This window comes from Schistocerca piceifrons, chromosome 5 (genome assembly GCF_021461385.2).
Source record: "Schistocerca piceifrons isolate TAMUIC-IGC-003096 chromosome 5, iqSchPice1.1, whole genome shotgun sequence".
Taxonomy (NCBI): Eukaryota; Metazoa; Arthropoda; class Insecta; order Orthoptera; family Acrididae; genus Schistocerca; species Schistocerca piceifrons.
Window position 1 is genome coordinate 508,133,837 of NC_060142.1, and position 21,665 is coordinate 508,155,501.

Sequence of the window (21,665 nt, forward strand, 5' to 3'; positions counted from 1 at the left end):
AGTTCATGCTGCTAACAATACATCCACACCAACAAATCTGAATAGAGACCCACGGTGGACATTTGAATGTCCAGCAAGTGCCAAACAGCTTGTGTGACAGAAATTAACTCACAGAAGAATGAAGATAGCTGAAAAGTCTACACTTCAAAGGCACCAATGGTAAAGTTGAGAACAATAATAAGGGTAATTGTCATATCCTGGTAATAATTTTGAGTTCTTCATCAACTGTGAGGCTCCAAAATCAGTTTTCAACTGTGAAAACAGCACAACTATTCATCTAGATTCAGCACTTCCTACACAAGAAGAACTTAAACATATCAATTTACTAAAGAATGAAAAGGTACTGGGTAAAATTGGAAAGAATGCAGGGAACAAGGCTGCCAATAAACTAACTGCAATATTTGGCAATAATGAATGATAGAATGGACATAACAATAATGATGCCATCTCTCTTCTTTTAAAAACCTGCATGATTCTTTTCAAAGTGCTTCAGACTAGCACAGGAAAAGAGTTGGACTAATAGATGGATGAATACGAAAGAGGGTTCAGGAAAGGATGTTGGAAGTCAGGCAAAGGGATGGACTTTCATTTTGATATTTAAACTGCATACCTGATAAAGTGATCTGCAAGTGGCAAAAAAGAATGAGTGAGAAAGGTGCTGCAAAAGGGAGTCACTCTTTCACTATAGAAATATGAATTTGACAGTTGACTGCCTGGCCCTTGAAGGTGACCTCGCAGCATTTTTTTATTCGCTAAACCCAGTTTCAGAACAATATAAATCAAATGAAGACACAGGCAGCAGAGGCAGTATTCTAAATCTGCTTTGAGAAAACTGCATTTGTTACAAACACCAAGTCACCACCCAGAGTACTAGAGGTACAGGAAGGAGAAATTATATTGACATGGAATTTTACGATATTGAGGAGCATGGGTAGCGCTGAACACATCCAAGAAAGAAGCCTTCGCATTATGTATCAGAAAAATGGAAATAGCATATCAACTAACTAAAAGTGTTTATAAGAAGAAGTCAATAACAGTTAACACCAAGATACAACATTACTGCACAGTAACATGGCCTAAGGCCTCATATGCAGCAGAATCCCTTTCTATGAACAGGAAATGTCTGATCAAGAAATGAGAAAAAAATGAAAGTCAGATCTTGAAGAAAATCATAGATCAGAACAAAGAAAATACTGAATTCAGGAAATGACACAGACATGAACTCTACACACATTCACAGAAACCATTAACAGGAAGAAGAATTTTTTATGTCCACACTACCCATATGAGTCCTACAAGATTAAGTAATCAGGTCTTTTGTTACTTTCTCAATAAGACGACCAAGAAGGCATGGTTTACAGGGGTAAAAAAGGCTTTCAAGAAGTATGGATTAACCTTGCAGGATATCCACAAACGTGTTCCAGTCAAGAATAAACTCCAAGAGCACCATTGTTTCTAAGAAAAGTCAAAACTAAAAACTGACAAAACTTGAACTAAAGCTGGGAAGGTAAAACACACGAAAAGAATGCAAGAATATGAAGCCAAAGTTAAAGCTCACATATAAGGAAAAGGGAAAGTGCAGTTGAAACTGCATGGCCTGGAGATGGCCAATTTCAAAGTAATAATGACAATAATAATAATAATAATAATAATAATAATAATAATAAATTACCCCTAAGGTAAGTCTTTCCGCTCCCGGGATTGGAATGACTCCTTACCCTCTCCCTTAAAACCCACTTCCTTTCGTCTGCCCCTCTCCTTCCCTCTTTCCTGATGAGGCAACAGTTTGTTGCGAAAGCTTGAATTTTGTGTGTATGTTTGTGTTTGTTTGTGTGTCTTTCGACCTGCCAGCGCTTTTGTTCGGTAAGTCACCTCATCTTTGTTTTTATATATAATAATAAATTTATATAAACAAGTAGGTAATAAAAATCTTCACATTGATAAAGGTTAACACTGATTTATGTTACAGTGTCACTGTTAACAAAATTATTTGCATCGTAATACAAGGTGTACATAAAGTCCGGGAACACTTTCAATTATTTCTTGCACAAGAACCAAACATTGTACAGATATCATACGTACGTCATTTTGAAGAGAAGCCCTGAAAGTTTTTTTTTCTCTATACCACCACAGCATAGTTTGATAATTTGCCAATAGTCAGTGCTAGTCGCAAACATGATGACTTCAGGTGCAGAGTAAGCTTTCTCTGTGTTAGAGTTCGACAAAAACAAGTGTGCTACAGCTGATCAATGGATGTTTAGAACCAAGTAGGGTAAGAAGACACCAACAGGGAAGGCCATTTACCACTGGCACAATTTTCGTTACAATGGAAATAAATCAGTGCATCGTGCATCCCATGAAATTGAAATGGCTCGAGTGACAGTGTGGAAAGTCCTGCGACAGAAGCTGTATATATAACCACTCAAATTGGAGCTAGTGCAGAAGCTCAATGATGATGACAGAGACAAGTGTTTTGACTTTTGTTTGCAGTCGCAACAACTGAATGAGGATGAGGATGGCATTGTTAATCACTTCATTTTTAGTGACGAAGCCACTTTTCACACTAATGGGAAAGTGAACAGGCATAACTGTCGAATCTGGGGTATAAAGCATCCACACAAATGCATTGAATTTGAGCATGATTCCCCAAAGGTAAATGTTTTTTGTGCCTAGCCACATCAAAAATGTATTGGCCATTATTCTTCGCCGAGAGCACTGGCACTGGATATTCCTACTTGGACATGTTGCAGCAATGGCTGAAGCCTAAAGTGCAATTGGACTTTACGTTCATCTTTCAGCAGAATGGGGCTCCACCCCATTTTCATCATGACGTTCGTTGGTACCTGATCACAGAGCTCCCGCATCAATGGATCAGGCATGCTAGAGAAGGGGACAGCTGTTTTATTAAATGGCCTTCCCGATCACCAGAGCTCACTCTGTGTGACTTTTTTCTGCAGCGACACATTAAAGAATTGGTGTATGTATTGCCTCTACCACGTAAAGTAGCAGAGCTCCAAGAGAGAATAGTGGGACAGGTATGGGAAGAATTCGATTACCGTACTGATGTCTGCCAGGTCACTCATGGTTCGCATATTGAATGTTTGTAAATAAATAAATAAAAATTAAAAAAAATAAAAAAATAAAAAATAAAAAAAACCTTTCAGAATTTCTCTTCAAAATGCAGTATGTATGACATCTGTACAATGTTTAGTTCTTGTTCATTAAATAACTGAAAGTGTTTGCAGACTATATATATATACACCCTGTATATGTGTAACCATAAGCAAACATCTCCAGAAAATCATATGTGGGAGCAGATTGCTCTGCTATATGGTGTTTTGGTGTGTGTTAGTGAGTGTTTTGACATCGATGAAGCTGGCTTCAGAGATATATATTCTGTAACGTCACAAGAGACAAAAGAAGATTGTCTTGTGTTAGAGAGCTGTAAATGCATCGTTGCCTAAGTAAAATGCTGACTCATGTCTTGTTGTTGTTGTTGTTGTGGTCTTCAGTCCTGAGACTGGTTTGATGCAGCTCTCCATGCTACTCTATCCTGTGCAAGCTTTTTCATCTCCCAGTACCTACTGCAACCTACCTCCTTCTGAATCTGCTTAGTGTATTCATCTCTTGGTCTCCCCCTACGATTTTTACCCTCCACGCTGCCCTCCAATACTAAATTGGTGATCCCTTGATGCCTCAGAACATGTCCTACCAACCGATCCCTTCTTCTGGTCAAGTTGTGCCACAAACTTCTCCTCTCCCCAATCCTATTCAATACTTCCTCATTAGTTATGTGATCTACCCATCTAATCTTCAGCATTCTTCTGTAGCACCACATTTCGAAAGCTTCTATTCTCTTCTTGTCCAAACTATTTATCGTCCACGTTTCACTTCCATACATGGCTACACTCCATACGAATACTTTCAGAAATGACTTCCTGACACTTAAATCAATACTGGATGTTAACAAATTTCTCTTCTTCAGAAACGCTTTCCTTGTCATTGCCAGCCTACATTTTATATCCTCTCTACTTCGACCATCATCAGTTATTTTGCTCCCCAAATAGCAAAACTCCTTTATTACTTTAAGTGCCTCATTTCCTAATCTAATTCCCTCAGCATCACCCGACTTAATTAGACTACATTCCATTATCCTTGTTTTGCTTTTGTTGATGTTCATCTTATATCCTCCTTTCAAGACACTGTCCATTCCGTTCAACTGCTCTTCCAAGTCCTTTGCTGTCTCTGACAGAATTACAATGTCATCGGCGAACCTCAAAGTTTTTATTTCTTCTCCATGAATTTTAATACCTACTCCGAATTTTTCTTTTGTTTCCTTTACTGCTTGCTCAATATACAGATTGAACAACATCGGGGACAGGCTACAACCCTGTCTTACTCCTTTCCCAACCACGGCTTCCCTTTCATGTCCCTCGACTCTTATAACTGCCATCTGGTTTCTGTACAAATTGTAAATAGCCTTTCGCTCCCTGTATTTTACCCCTGCCACCTTTAGAATTTGAAAGAGAGTATTCCAGTTAACATTGTCAAAAGCTTTCTCTAAGTCTACAAATGCTAGAAACGTAGGTTTGCCTTTCCTTAATCTTTCTTCTAAGATAAGTCGTAAGGTCAGTATTGCCTCACGTGTTCCAGTGTTTCTACGGAATCCAAACTGATCTTCCCCGAGGTTGGCTTCTACTAGTTTTTCCATTCGTCTGTAAAGAATTCGCGTTAGTATTTTGCAGCTGTGACTTATTAAGCTGATAGTTCGGTAATTTTCACATCTGTCAACACCTGCTTTCTTTGGGATTGGAATTATTATATTCTTCTTGAAGTCTGAGGGTATTTCGCCTGTTTCATACATCTTGCTCACCAGATGGTAGAGTTTAGTCAGGACTGGCTCTCCCACGGCCGTCAGTAGTTCCAATGGAATATTGTCTACTCCGGGGGCCTTGTTTCGACTCAGGTCTTTCAGTGCTCTGTCAAACTCTTCACGCAGTATCGTATCTCCCATTTCATCTTCATCTACATCCTCTTCCATTTCCATAATATTGTCCTCAAGTACATCGCCCTTGTATAGACCCTCTATATACTCCTTCCACCTTTCTGCTTTCCCTTCTTTGCTTAGAGCTGGGTTTCCATCTGAGCTCTTGATATTCATACAAGTGGTTCTCTTATCTCCAAAGGTCTCTTTAATTTTCCTGTAGGCGGTATCTATCTTACCCCTAGTGAGATAGGCCTCTACATCCTTACATTTGTCCTCTAGCCATCCCTGCTTAGCCATTTTGCACTTCCTGTCGATCTCATTTTTGAGACGTTTGTATTCCTTTTTGCCTGTTTCACTTACTGCATTTTTATATTTTCTCCTTTCATCAATTAAATTCAATATTTCTTCTGTTACCCAAGGATTTGTACTAGCCCTCGTCTGTTTACCTACTTGATCCTCTGCTGCCTTCACTACTTCATCCCTCAAAGCTACCCATTCTTCTTCTACTGTATTTATTTCCCCCATTCCTGTCAATTGCTCCCTTATGCTCTCCCTGAATCTCTGTACAACCTCTGGTTCTTTTAGTTTATCCAGGTCCCATCTTCTTAAATTCCCACCTTTTTGCAGTTTCTTCAGTTTTAATCTACAGGTCATAACCAATAGATTGTGGTCAGAGTCCACATCTGCCCCTGGAAATGTCTTACAATTTAAAACCTGGTTCCTAAATCTCTGTCTTACCATTATATAATCTATCTGAAACCTTTTAGTATCTCCAGGGTTCTTCCATGTATACAACCTTCTTTCATGATTCTTAAACCAAGTGTTAGTTATGATTATGTTGTGCTCTGTGCAAAATTCTACCAGGCGGCTTCCTCTTTCATTTCTGTCCCCCAATCCATATTCACCTACTATGTTTCCTTCTCTCCTTTTTCCTACACTCGAATTCCAGTCAACCATGACTATTAAATTTTCGTCTCCCTTCACAATCTGAATAATTTCTTTTATTTCATCATACATTTCTTCAATTTCTTCGTCATCTTTAGAGCTAGTTGGCATATAAACTTGTACTACTGTAGTAGGTGTGGGCTTCGTATCTATCTTGGCCACAATAATGCGTTCACTACGCTGTTCGTAGTAGCTTACCCGCATTCCTATTTTCCTATTCATTATTAAACCTACTCCTGCATTACCCCTATTTGATTTTGTGTTTATAACCCTGTAGTCACCTGACCAGAAGTCTTGTTGCTCCTGCCACCGAACTTCACTAATTCCCACTATATCTAACTTCAACCTATCCATTTCCCTTTTTAAATTTTCTAACCTACCTGCCCGATTAAGGGATCTGACATTCCAAGCTCCGATCCGTAGAACGCCAGTTTTCTTTCTCCTGTTAACGACATCCTCCTGAGTAGTCCCCGCCCGGAGATCCGAATGGGGGACTATTTTACCTCCGCAATATTTTACCCAAGAGGACGCCATCATCATGTAATCATACAGTAAAGCTGCATGCCCTCGAGAAAAATTACGGCTGTAGTTTCCCCTTGCTTTCAGCCGTTCGCAGTACCAGCACAGCAAGGCCGTTTTGGTTATTGTTACAAGGCCAGATCAGTCAATCATCCAGACTGTTGCCCTTGCAACTACTGAAAAGGCTGCTGCCCCTCTTCAGGAACCACACGTTTGTCTGGCCTCTCAACAGATACCCCTCCGTTGTGGTTGCACCTACGGTACGGCTATCTGTATCGCTGAGGCACGCAAGCCTCCCCACCAACGGCAAGGTCCATGGTTCATGGGGGGGACTCATGTCTTATAAAATTATATAATAAAGAAGTTATAAATTCTTATTTCTGTGTGTTTACATTAGTTAGATACCACCAATAAGTGGTGACACTGATGGGATCGGCGAGGCAACAAAAAACCCTGCAACGTAATTATCGGTGAATTGCCCAATGCCGAATCTGCTAGAATTCGTCGCAGACGGTGTTTAATAAAAATACTCAAAATGCCGACAGGAAGTGGACTTGATGTGGCCAATCGTTTGAGTACTCCAGAAATCAATAAATTAAGCGTCAATCTTCCTCCATTTTGGGTAGAAAAGCCCGATATTTGGTTTTGCAAAGCCAAAGCTAAGTTCAATTACCTGCTGGCCCAGCTTGAACCAAAATACGTCGAAAACATCTGGAATCTGGTAACCAGTGATGAAAATAATAAATATTCGCTGGCAAAAGAACGACTCTTAACAGTTTTCAAGGAAAGTGAGGAGTTTAAAATAAAAGAACTGTTGAATTGTTTGGAACTGGGCGATATGAAACCTAGTCACTTATTACAAAAAATGTGAACCTATGCTGGGACCAAAGATGTTAAAGCATAAAGTACAGCATTATATCACTACTTCTAGTGGGCTACTGGTGTATAGTGAAGCTCATAGGTTGGACCCACATAAATTGCAAATATCTAAGGAAGAATTTCAGTTTCTGTTGAATAATGGTATTATAGGTCCATTACAATCACAATGGGTCAGTCCACTGTACCTTGTTATGGAGTCAAATGGTCAGTGGTTAGTTTGTGGGGATTATCGTCGTCTTAATGACATGACGCTCCCAGACAGGTATACAGCCCCTCAAGTAGATGACATAAATTTTATGCTGCAGAGTAAGAAGATATTCTCCAAGATTGACCTACTAAAAGTGTATTATCACATTCTGTTAGCCAAAGGCGGCAAACGTCAGCGGTTATTACTCCTTTTGGTCTGTATATATTTAATTATATGCCCTTCGGACTTCGAAATACACCAAGCACATTTCAGAGGTTTATACACGAAGTTGTGAGAGAGCTGGGTATCTGCTTTCCATATCTGGATGATATTTTAATAGCATCGGAATCTCCAGAACAACATACTGAGCATCTAAATTTACTCTTTAAACAATTGATTCAGTATGGCCAGGTGTCTGCCCTCAGTAGCTGAGTGGTCAGCACGACAGACTCTCAATCCTAAGGGCCCGGGTTCAATTCCTGCCTGGGTTGGAGATTTTCTCCACCCAGGGGCTGGGTGTTGTGTTGTCCTAATCATGATCATCTCATCCCCATTGATGTGCAAGTCACCGAAGTGGAGTCAAATCGAAATATTTGCACCCGGCGAACAGTCTATCTGACGGGAGGCCCTAGTCGCACAACATTTACATTTTAGTATGGCCCAGTAATAAATGTTGGATAATCTGAATTTGGAGTGCAAGAACTGACATGGGGATTTCATAGGGATGAACTATGAAATCCCCAAACCACCTTCCCTACCCTCTGGCTTCTACCCTTGTAACTGCCCCCGGTGTAAAACCTGTCCCATGCACCCTCCCACCACCACCTACTCCAGTCCTGTAACCCGGAAGTTGTACATGATATTCATATCATTAATTTGAACCCAACAATTACGTTTGTTATTGTCACTGTTGCATTTAGAAATATTTTCTGTCGTCTTATTTTCTCTTACTGTTTTTGCCACTAGTTTCACTTTGTATTCACCTTCTCCTTTTTACCGTAATCTACTATACAATTTTATCCCGCCTATATATACTCAATAATACGTAACCCACTTCCAAACCATAACAAAAAAAAAAAAAAAATTTTTCCCGCTTCCAACACTACCGCTGCTATAAAATCCACCGTTTTTAGTTCACAAACAGTTCCTTTCACCTATTAAACAACCATTTCGGCCAGTTCAAATAACTTTTGCTTTATTTCCATTTCCGTTTTTCCCACATCACTGATCATTTTTAGCCACTTCCCACAGGTTTTAACGTCATTATTTCTTCGTCAGACAATTGTTAGCCTCATTATCATAATCTGCCACCACAAAACCACTCCTTTTAATACATTTACAAGTAGTTTTTTCGAAATTTTCCCGAATTTCTCCACCCTTTAACGTGTTGTGGCGGCAACATAACCACCAACCTTTATGCACATCATTGTCTACCAACCCAAGTTCACCACAGGATCAACATAGCCCAGCTTTAACCAACACTTTTTCGCCTTTTTCCACACCAGATCTCCAGTTGCTTTCCAGTTCACCTTTATCTCTCCCCATATATTTTTATTTTCATTTTCATTTCAGCCTCATGTTACACTTTCCACCTTCTAATACCATGTCACCCTCACAACACTCCCACAACGACCCCATTAAGTTTTATTTACATTCCCTCTGCAAACATGCCTTCGCCCTAGCCAGATTACGCTCCCATATTTTATTTTCTCAGGCTTGTCTTACATTTGGCATTACCCCCAAAGGCCTCACACTTAAAGTTCCCATCTCTGGCTGCAACCATTCTTTCCATCAGTCCTTATACCAGTTCCAAACTGAACAATCCATTGCCCTCACCCACCTAATCCTTCACCTACACATCAACTCAGCCAATGAACCTCCTCTCATTGCACACAAACCCAGTCTCTCCCATCTACTCAATCTCCCACTTACAGCTCCACTCCCTCCAAAACCTCAAAATTCCAATCAACACAATCTGGAACCACAACACCCTAATTCAGCAATTAACCTTTCCTCCAAACCTCTCTCCCAATCCGAAACCTCTGTCCTATCCAAAGGCCTCACCTTCAGCCCCACTCCCAGATTCAACCAAACAGCCCTCATCAAATATTTACTGTCCTTCACTCGTACTCTCTGCTGGAAATATCACTTTGCCACGAAGAAAAATGATCCTAATCCTACTCCTAATGATCCAACTCCCCAAGACACTATCCAAATTGAACCCTGCCTGGAACAGTTCTGTCCTCCGTCACAGCGGGACCCACCTCCTCTTCCTCAAAATATCCCTCTCCAAACCTTCCAGGAATTTCTGACTTCCAGCCTTGCCTCCCAACATCACCACTGCTGAAGCCCAAGCTATCCGTGATCTGAAGGCTAACCGATCCATCGTCATTCTTCCGGCGGACAAGGGTTCCACGACCGTGGTACTTGATTGTCGGGAGTATGTGACTGAGGGACTGCGTCAGCTTTCAGACAACACCACATACAAAGTTTGCCAAGATAATCCCATTCCTGACGTCCAGGCAGAGCTTCAAGGAATCCTCAGAACCTTAGGCCCCCTACAAAACCTTTCACCTGACTCCCATCAACCTCCTGACCCCACCGACACCCCACACCCCTACCTTCTACCTTCTTCCTAAAATTCACAAACCCAATCATCCCGGCCGCCCCATTGTAGCTAGTTACCAAGCCCCCACAGAGCGTATCTCTGCCTACGTAGATCAACACCTTTAACCCATTACATGCAGTCTCCCATCCTTCATCAAAGACCCCAACCACTTTCTTGAACACCTGGAATCCTTACCCAATCTGTTACCCCCGGAAACCATCCTTGTAACCATTGATGCCACTTCCTTATACACAAATATTCCGCACGTCCAGGGCCTCGCTGTGATGGACCACTTCCTTTCACGCCGATCAATTGCCACCTTACCTAAAACCTCTTTCCTGATTACCTTAGCCAGCTTCATCCTGACCACAACTTCTTCACTTTTGAAGGCCAGACATACCAGCAATTAAAGGGAACAGCCATGGGTACCAGGATGGCCCCCTCGTACGCCAACCTATTCATGGGTCGCTTACAGGAAGCCTTCTTGGTTACCCAGGCCTGCCAACCCAAAGTTTGGTACAGATTTATTGATGACGTCTTCATGATCTGGACTCACAGTGAAGAAGAACTCCAGAATTTCCTCTCCAACCTCAACTCCTTTGGTTCCATCAGATTCACCTGGTCCTACTCCAGATCCCATGCCACTTTCCTTGACGTTGACCTCCATCTGTCCAATGGCCAGCTCCACACGTCCGTCCACATCAAACCCACCAACAAGCAACAGTACCTCCATTATGACAGCTGCCACCCATTCCACATCAAACGGTCCCTTCCCTACAGCCTAGGTCTTCGTGGCAAATGCATCTGCTCCAGTCCAGAATCCCTGAACCATTACACCAACAACCTGAAAACAGCTTTTGCATCCCGCAACTACCCTCCCGACCTGGTACAGAAGCAAATTACCAGAGCCACTTCCTCATCCCCTCAAACCCAGTACCTCCCACAGAAGAACCACAAAAGTGCCCCACTTGTGACAGGATATTTTCCGGGACTGGATCAGACTCTGAATGTGGCTCTCCAGCAGGGGTACGACTTCCTCAAATCCTGCCCTGAAATGAGAGCCATCCTTCATGAAATCCTCTCCACTCCACCAACAGTGTCTTTCTGCCGTCCACCGAAATTTTGTAACCTCTTAGTTCATCCCTATGAAATCCCCAAACCACCTTCCCCACCCTCTGGCTCCTACCCTTGTAACCGCCCCCGGTGTAAAACCTGTCCCATGCACCCTCCCACCACCACCTACTCCAGTCCTGTAACCCGGAAGGTGTACACGATCAAAGGCAGAGCCACGTGTGAAAGCACCCACGTGATTTACCAACTGACCTGCCTACACTGTGAAGCTTTCTATGTGGTAACGACCAGCAACAAACTGTCCATTCGCATGAATGGACACAGGCAGACAGTGTTTGTTGGTAATGAGGATCACCCTGTGGCTAAACATGCCTTGGTGCACGGCCAGCACATCTTGGCACAGTGTTACACCGTCCGGGTTATCTGGATACTTCCCAATAACACCAACCTGTCAGAACTCCGGAGATGGGAACTTGCCCTTCAGTATATCCTCTCTTCTCGTTATTCGCCAGGCCTCAACCTCCGCTAATTTCAAGTTGCCGCCGCTCATACCTCACCTGTCTTTCAACAACATCTTTGCCTCTTTACTTCCACCTCGACTGACATCTCTACCCAAACTCTTTGCCTTTACAAATGTCTGCTTGTGTCTGTGTATGTGTGGATGGATATGTGTGTGTGTGCGAGTGTATATCTGTCCTCCTTTTTTCCCCCTAAGGTAAGTCTTTCCGCTCCCGGGATTGGAATGACTCCTTACCCCCTCCCTTAAAACCCACATCCTTTCGTCTTGATAGGGCCAATGCCTTGTTCTGATGAATATACGTATTGCTTAACATGTATCGATAGAGTTAAGAATTGGGCAGAGGTAATACTACTTCGGTATATACAAGCAGAAGCTGTAGCTCAAGCTTTCTTCAATTGTTGGATTACTAGATTTGGCACACCTTATTAAATAGTAACCAATTGCGGAATACAATTCAATTCTGAGCTATTTCAAGCAATATCAAAAATATCAGTCCGCAGCTCGTGGTCTTGCGGTAGCATTCTCGCTTCCCGCGCGCGTAGTCCCAGGTTCGATTCCCGGTGGGGTCAGGTATTTTTCCTGCCTCCAGATCGACTGGGTGTTGTTGTGTCGTCTTCATCATCATCATCATCATCATTCATCCCCATTACAGTCAGAGGAAGGCAATGGCAAACCACCTTCACTAAGATCTTGCCTAGTATGGCGGTGCAGGTTTCCCTCATCGCCCCCTACACTCCTCGGAATATGGGACCTCATCATCATTAATCAAACTCAAACTACTGCATATCATCCTAAATCCAATGGAAAAATAGAAAGATTTCATCCCACACTTAAAGCAGCAATCCGTTCACATTCAACTACGAAATTGACTCAAACAATACCTGTAATCCTTCTTGGTATTTGTTGCTCAATCAGACAAAACACGAATGCTACACTAGTAGAAATGGTTTATGGTTCACCCATCAGGATAACTGGTGATTTTTTTCAAGAAGATGGAACAAAAAGGGATTCAGACTTACGCCAATTTGTTTCACAACTAAAACAATATATGAACCGGCTGAAACCTGTGCAAATAGCTCACAAAGTAAAACAGACACTATTTGTATACCGGACCTCAGCATGGCAACACACATATTTTTAAGGGTTGACAGAGTTAAAAAGTCATTAGAACCTCCATATGAAGGCCCATACAAAGTCATGGAAAGTTAAGAAGAATGACCTTAAATTAGGTTATTAACACAAAGATAATCGTACTATAAGTTACAATGTTATATTTGCATGCATTATTTAGTGTTAAACAATGGAAACTCCAGGTTGCAATATCAATGATATAAGGAAAATATAGATTGCTATTTACAGTAAAGGTGACATGTTAGGTTGCAGACAGGCACAACAAAAAGACACTTACACATTAGCTTTTGGCAAAAGCCTTTGTCAGAAAAGGAAGTACACAGACATTCATTCACACAAGTAAGCACACCTCATGCATACTTGACTGCCATCTCCGGCAGAGCTGCCAATTGTGTGTGTATGACGTGTGCTTGCTTGTGTGAATGAATGCGTGTGTGTTACCCTACCTGAAAGCTAATGTGTAAGTGTCTTTTTGTTATGCCTGTCTGCAGCTTAACATGCCATCTTTATGGTAAGTTGCAGTCTATCTTTTCCCTTTATTGTTGATTTAACGATAAATGATTTTCAGGTGTCATCTTGTTGCAATATTATTATATTTACTCGAATCTAAGCCACGCTTTCTTTCTGGTTTTTGTAATCCAAAAACTGCCTGCGGCTTCAAATCGAGTGCAAAGTAAGCAGAAGTTCTGAAAAATGTTGGTAGGTGCCGCCACAACTAACTTTGGCCGTCAAATATATGTAGCGCTACACAGGCATGCTTTGCAGCCACAAAGATAAATACTGGCACCAAAACCTCTGCGTCAGAAAAAAAAATTAAAAAAAAAAAAGGTTGAAGACAAGCTTTTTTTCTCCGCCCCGAGTTTTGCCACTGCATTTTCATACATTATACAACGAAGTAAATATGAATTCTGTATTGTTCATCTTCGAATGTAGCAGCATTTCAATGTACTATGAAAATCCGACTGGCAAGACTGTTTGGGATGTTTGTCAATATGGCCAACTCTACGTTCTGAATTTTTTCCTACCTGTGTGAAGACGCGGTTGTTAATAGGAACTTTTATGAATTGTGAATCACTTGCAGTATTCTCTTCACCAAAAGAATAATACGAATATAAACATTTTGCCATGTATTCTTTCATGTTTGCTGCTATCTCATTTAAATCCTGTCTGCCTAATAAACTACGAAACTAGTTGAGGCAACAACAAATGCGGAACAATATACATATCATGTCATGTTTATATTCGTATTATTCTTATGCCTAATAGTGATACAGTCAGAAATGAAGCACGGCAATTGACTAGATTTCTAAAACTAAGATGACTCTAATTGCTGTGCAGAATGTAATGTACTAAAGAGGCGCCTGCAAAGATTTTCAAATGGAGAAAAATTTTCTTCAAACTCTCGTTCAGAACATCTTCTATCATACGCAGTTTATTATTTGGTTCTTGTTGATCATTATCAAAGAAAGCAGCAGTGTAAGTAACAACAAATAGCAGTCTCTTGCCATTGTTTCGCTAATGAGACAATTCCTCTCTTTTTTTATTAATTGTAAGCGCGGTAGCGTGCACAAAAGCAAGCCATGCCACGAGCGGCGACAGGCCGTAAACACTCATTATCAGAATGCGACAAACAATGCGTGACACAGTACAGTAATGCATTTTCAGCTTAGAGTGTCGTAAACACATATAACAAAGAGAACAGCACTTATCAGGTCAAAGAAAAATAAGCAATCAATTCAAACCAGATGAAGCACGTGAAAAAGGAAGGGTACCTGTATAAATACGGACGGAGTGCATGACGCGTAGCAATGGCTACCTGGTAAAGCTTAACTGCTAAGCTTATGACTCGAACCAAACAACTGTAGCTGTATTGTCATTCATTCGACCTAAATTGTGTCTAATATTACAATGGACCAACTTGATTTCGATTTGGAGGTGCGGCCTAAAACTTTTCTCTCCCCTTGAATTTCGAGTCTCAAATTTCAGGTGCGGCTTAGATTCGGGAAAATTTTTTTTCCTTGATTTCGAGTCTCATTTTTCAGGTGCAGCTTAGATTCGAGTGTGGCTTAAGATTCGAGTAAATACGGTATGATAAATGACAACAGTTAGCATACTGCTGGTAGAATTATTCTTTAACTGAAATACCTGAATGCTTCCCAAAACAATTTGCTGGATGGTAGGCCATCACAATGCAGTGAGGCAAGGAAATCCCTGGTTTATACCTATATTTGAGTTGTGTGGCTGTTGAAATGGAGCGCAAAAACCTTATCTTACAGATTTTAGCCCATTCCAAACTGGTGCTGCCAGCTGCCATTTGTGATGACATTCAGCAAGTTAATAGCAATTACTTCTCTTCAGGTCTCAATTCCAGTAGTGAAGAATCCACACTGGATGTGATTCAGAGGAATCTGAGATGCTTCTACTGATTCCGGCACTTGGTGCAGTATCAGCAAGTACAAATGTTTCTAAAAACCATTCATCATGATGGAAACGAATCTTCAGTTCATGATGTCAGCTTCACTACAAATGAAATGGAGATCAACATCAACATGCACTAAACAGGCCAGACCATCATGAATGGTTTGAAGCCATATCAATGAATCACTTGTCAAAAACAGCAATACGTCACTGACTCCAGAAGTGTTCTGAGGAATAAAAAAAGTAGTGATAAAGTCTTAATTCGCAGAGGAACAGTAGTAATAAAACATGGATGCAGCATAGGAAACCTAAGTTAGTGTGACCTGGCAGAACAGGGCCACTAAGAGTTATAGGCCGCCAAACAATGCATATCAAGAACCAGTCTGTCACAACAATATATTATGTGATGATGAAAATCATTCAAACATTATACCAGGTCAACAGCCAGTACCAAGCGTCAAACTACAGACTGTTGGAGAAAGAAACTTCAATTTATGTTGTTAGCTTCACCGTAAATGCACGAGAGGTCAATATGAACTATGTTCTAAATGAGCCAGATGGTCAAGAATGTTTCAAAGTCACATGCAATGAAATCACATAACTAGTCAAACACAGTATCTCAAACATTGTTGACAGCCTGGAACTAAACTTGACTTGCATGTCTCACAGCTGGATATGACCACTGAAATTGTCAATGGTGGCACTAACAGAAGCATTCATGGTATGCCTAGATACACTGATAAAATTTTTACAAAAGATGACACAAAGTGAGAAAGATAGCTACTTAGTTGTGCTTCAAATGTTAAATTATAGTGATAAAGTTTGTAAACTAAGAAAAACCATTTATGACAAGTTGACAGTGGCATGCCAAGTTGAATGCAACTCTACAATCAATCTGACTGCAACCAACAAATGCAGATCCAAGTGTCTGTGAAGGGATTTGAGGTAAATGTTCAGTCTTCCACCTTATTTATGCAGACAACATTAAAATCACTTCAGATGAGTTGTAACAAATCAAAGATGAGCTGTCTGATGTTAAGGAAATTGGGTACATAGGGGATCATTTGAACATCAAGGTTAACCAGTCGGGTGACAAAATTACATTATGACACAGTGGCTACACCAGAGAAGTCTTCAGTCAATTCAAAATGATTGACTGCAAGCCAATAAGATAAGTGGAATCAAGTAGGACTCAACAGCTGTCACTCTCCCATTCAGCGAGTTCTGATGTACATTGCTGTGGTCACTTGACCACCTTATGCAGCCAACAAATTAATCCTACTAAAAAATAAAAATCATCATCACGATATTGTTCACTGTCACACTACTAAGTGAATCATGCACTATCTCAAGGACATGACCAACAAGAAGCCAAACTTTGTCAGGGATAAGGTGGAAATCACACGTCTTGCAGGTGCTGCCTGGGGAAATTCTGAAGCTGAAAGAGCATAATACATAGGTTACAACCATAGTGTTCACACAAATAGAAAGCCTTTGTTCTTTCATCTATGGAAACTGAACAAATGAGGCTCATTGAAGCAGCAAAGTTAACAATCCACAAGTCAACATTTATGAAAGAGCTATGATTGAGAAACATGTCAAACATCTCCTTGTTCAATGACAGTCTCCTTTAAAGATGGCATACAACCCTCTTGTTCACTCAAAGACAAAATGTATTCACTTATAGTTTAACTGGAAAGCAACAACTTGAAACTGGAAAATCAGCTGACAGAGGATATATAACAGATGTACTGACAAAACCTTTTCCTGCATCCAAGCATCAGAAACTTAATGAAGGACTTTGTCTTCAAGTCTAAAATTCTCAGCTTTAACACTTTGTTCTTCATTTAAGTCGTGACTATAAAACTGAGGAAGCTTGTTTAATGTATTTTGTCACCACCATGTGTTTGATTTGGAATTCATAGACACTTCTACATCTGAGCAGTTGTGTCTTTTTTGTTTTTGTTAGCAATGGGTACTGTGATTCAGTTCTGTTTAACCTTGTAACCACATACAACGAAATTGTTCTGATGTGACATGTCAGGTTCAAAAAACCACAACATCCCTAACATAAATCATGTTGCCATGATATTACACCTAATTTTGAAATTGATTTTCCTGTAATTTAATAAAATCAAACTTTTGATTTTGAAAATATACAGAAAATTCAGTGTTAATCCCAGAGGCTTCTAATTTGCTTGGAATTAATGCCCATTTCAAGTATCACCAGAACACGCAATAAAGGGAAAATATGACTCTTGGGATTTATGAAATGGTGTCATGAAGACAGTCAGGTGCAAGAACCATCTGTCACTTATGAGCTCCACATTTGTGTATGAAGTTGCTGCACTTGACTTATGAATACATCTGGTATTGTAATACACATACAGAGTATGTGGCCTGTCCATTTATTGTATTGTTTAGAGGCAGTCACAATCTGTTCCATTATTTTATGAATTTTAATTGATTATAAGGCTTCCTAACAGATATATAAAGAAGCATCATACTGTGTGTGTGTGTGTGTGTGTGTGAGAGAGAGAGAGAGAGAGAGAGAGAGAGAGAGAGAGAGAGAGAGAGAGAGAGAGAGAGAATCAACATGTTATGAGCATAGTAGAATTAATACTGTTTTTTGGTGAAATTTTTGTATTTACCTTCTCACTTGAATCTGGAAAGAAATTGATTCCCTTTGGTACCAGTAATGCCATGCGAGCAGCAGCCACATTACGGACTGTCTGCAAGAATACATGCCACGTTTTGTCATCTTCTGACTGTCGCCATCCATATGGCCAACCAAGGATGACTGTGTTTGGCTTCATACCACCAAGACCTGTAGTTTGAATTCTGAAATAAAAATACTGTTTCATGAATCCAAATGATTTTACAAGGTTATTAGATCTTACAATATTTATTGTACGTATTGATAGTATTTTGCTTTCACTTCTCCTTGTGATTTCTCTTGGAATTGAGACCACATCTGCAGAATCTGAAGAGATAGGCTGCACCTAATTAGTTGCCATTAATTGGAGTTATGTAACACACAACAAATGGAAGTAGGGATAAATAGGCTAATAGCAGCAAGCAGATAGACATCAATATATTACAAATTTGTACACTTATAACAGATACTGTTCTGGATAAAACAAGCTTGTATATGTCTGGAAAACACAAAAAAGAGGTCCTTTAAACTGATATATTTTGTGCATTTTGTGCTATGGCTATGTAATCTGTCACAGCAGTCAAAGAGTGCTGTTCCACTACAACAGCTCAGCACCCAAATGTCGATGGTGAAACTGACTGTTGTGGATATTATGAGACACACAGTCATTGATTATTTAGCAAAGTGGAATACAAGGTTCATTTGATTACAGAACTACTGGCACTCTCTCACCAATCTTAAATGTTTGTTCCAAATCCAACAGATGTCACCTCAGCCAACAGTATATGATTTCAGTGTCAGTTTTATGTGAACACTTTCGGCAGATGCACACAACTTTTTGTGGTTTTCTCGTAAGCCAAATGGCATCTCAGTGTACAGGACACAACCTGATTGTCAGTCCAATGTCAGTGCTATCATCTACGATGTTGCAGAAGAAAGTTAAGACTTCATGAATAATGCACATGTTGGCATTACTGCGGATTGTTCACCAGACTTTGATTTGTTCCTGTATGTGGACATTGTTATCTTCTATCACTGTTACCCAAACCATTCGACAGATGAAAACAGACATAGTGTTCTGGAAGGAATAATGGAACTAAGACGTTGAGAGTCAAGTCATAGAGAAGCAGGGTGACAATACTAATGGACTGCAAAGAGGCATCGAGGGGGGGGAGGGGGATAAGTAAAGAAATTAGTGTGCATTATTTGTAAAATGTCCCTCGTATCATACTTCATCAGTTAACAAAAAACACTGCACCTAAACTAGAATTACTTGGTAATAAAATGTGTTTTTTAAATGACTGATGGATATCCTCATTAATTTCTTTTGTACAGTATGGTGCTAAATTTGTCTGGTAAGCTTCCAGGCAACATTTGTAATTCATAATTGACTATTTGTATGTATTTGTATCGGTTCTAATCTAACTACTTACAATGTTTGTGGCAACCACTTTTATTTATAATTTCTTTTTTTCTACTCCAAAAAATTCTGCTGCGCAAATTATTACCTGCCAGAAATATTGATAGGTAATTGTCCTTCTTTTATTTCAATTATAATCATTTACCTGAAAGATACCTTTCATGTTAGTTTTTAATGTATCTACAAATTGCATTTATAAAGTTTCCTGTGAGGACAATAATTCCACTTATATGCAACAATGTTTTAATAAATTCCTTTCTAGGTAGCAGCAAAGCATTCTTTTCATAGGAAAAACATTTATTGTAGTGCAGGTTGTGGAAGGCTAGGTACATTTTATGTTATTAAAAATAAAAATTTTAAATCTCTATAAAATTTTAAAAAATCTTGTTGAGTTTGCAAACATCACAATCTTTTGCCTGCCCAGAACATGAAAGAGCACTGGCAACGTAGTTTCAGCAAAAATTGAACAAAATAAGTATTAACTCACACAGACAGGGACACTTGTGTCAGAGCGATTTTACAGACCATGAAATTCATGTTAAATCATGATGGGCAGATGAAACAGCTAACTGTTACCATTTTATAGAGTGAATCCTCAAATTTCTGAAGTGTTTTCAGAAGGATTCTGTAAAAGAAAAAAAGAACCACAAACATTGTGTACACAGTGTCTATTTTCAGAAGATTCCATTTATTCATTGCCTGATCACACTAATATATTTTTTAGTTATAATACTTCAACCTTCCCTTTCGGAGTCCCTTTCTTCCAATCCAGATGATTTTGTAATGTGGTGTATAAATTAATTTTGTTAGAAATGGTTTCAAGGAATCTGGTTCTATAACACCTGCACATGACAAGGCACTAAAGCAATATTGTTATCACAGCTTTAACATAAGCTCCCAAGTGGTAAATCAGTTCTGTATGTTATTCAATATCTCCATTCTTTTTTTAAAAAAAATTCATTAAAATATTTATCTTATCAAGGATTTAATTATTTACATGATAATAAAAATCAGTGTCAACTTACAAATGGCTCAGACCATCGGTGATATTGCGAGACACAAGAACATCAACAAATCCTTTCACCTTCTCTTCATCCATTGTGCGACGTAAGCTCTGCTTTGCTGCCATTGCCTCCCCACTGTTTCTTGTGAAATCTCCTCCAAATACAGATACACATATTGTTAACCCTTTTCCTGAAATGCAAATGATAGCTATTGAAATAAATGAGACTTCATCATACAGTGCTAATTTGAAACTTTTTATGACCACAATCTGTCAGCAGACAAAAGTAAAATATGAGTTTATACTCTCTATGAGTCATATTTGACACTTACACACCTCCAGCAAGTTGCATATGAAATAGGCCAGCACTTTTCCTTCACTGAAATAAATGGATGGAATTCCATCAAAAGTTGCAGCCATAGCCCATAGCAGGCACTGTACTGTGCCTTTACAAGAAGTGTACGAATAACATTAACTGTTGTTGTTGTGGTCTTCAGTCCTGAGACTGGTTTGATGCAGCTCTCCATGCTACTCTATCCTGTGCAAGCTTCTTCATCTCCCAGTACCTACTGCAACCTACATCCTTCTGAATCTGCTTAGTGTATTCATCTCTTGGTCTCCCTCTACGATTTTTACCCTCCACGCTACCCTCCAATGCTAAATTTGTGATCCCTCGATGCCTCAGAACATGTCCTACCAACCGATCCCTTCTTCTAGTCAAGTTGTGCCACAAACTTCTCTTCTCCCCAATCCTATTCAATACCTCCTCATTAGTTACGTGATCTACCCACCTTATCTTCAGCATTCTTCTGTAGCACCACATTTCGAAAGCTTCTATTCTCTTCTTGTCCAAACTAGTTATCGTCCATGTCTCACTTCCATACATGGCTACACTCCATACAAATACTTTCAGAAACGACTTCCTGACACCTAAATCTATATTCGATGTTAACAAATTTCTCTTCTTGAGAAACGCATTCCTTGCCATTGCCAGTCTACATTTTATATCCTCTCTACTTCGACCATCATCAGTTATTTTACTCCCTAAATAGCAAAACTCCTTTACTACTTTAAGTGTTGTCCATTCTTCTTCTACTGTATTTCTTTCCCCCATTCCTGTCAATTGTTCCCTTATGCTCTCCCTCAAACTCTCTACAACCTCTGGTTCTTTCAGTTTATCCAGGTCCCATCTCCTTAAATTCCCACCTTTTTGCAGTTTCTTCAGTTTCAATCTGCAGTTCATAACCAATAGATTGTGGTCAGAATCCACATCTGCCCCAGGAAATGTCTTACAATTTAAAACCTGGTTCCTAAATCTCTG

The 21,665-nt window shown here is 39.9% G+C and overlaps 1 protein-coding gene across 1 annotated transcript in view; it reads right to left on the minus strand.

The window, feature by feature from the left end:
- The window catches only part of LOC124798500 (solute carrier family 12 member 6), a 427,524-nt gene that overhangs the window by 70,607 nt on the left and 335,252 nt on the right, over positions 1-21,665 (minus strand). Inside the window, exons 14-15 of the mRNA XM_047261938.1 lie at positions 20,367-20,535; positions 17,917-18,106 (exon numbers count right to left, since the gene is read on the minus strand). Coding sequence (XP_047117894.1) covers positions 17,917-18,106; positions 20,367-20,535 — 359 coding nt within the window. The remainder of the gene's footprint in view (positions 1-17,916; positions 18,107-20,366; positions 20,536-21,665) is intronic.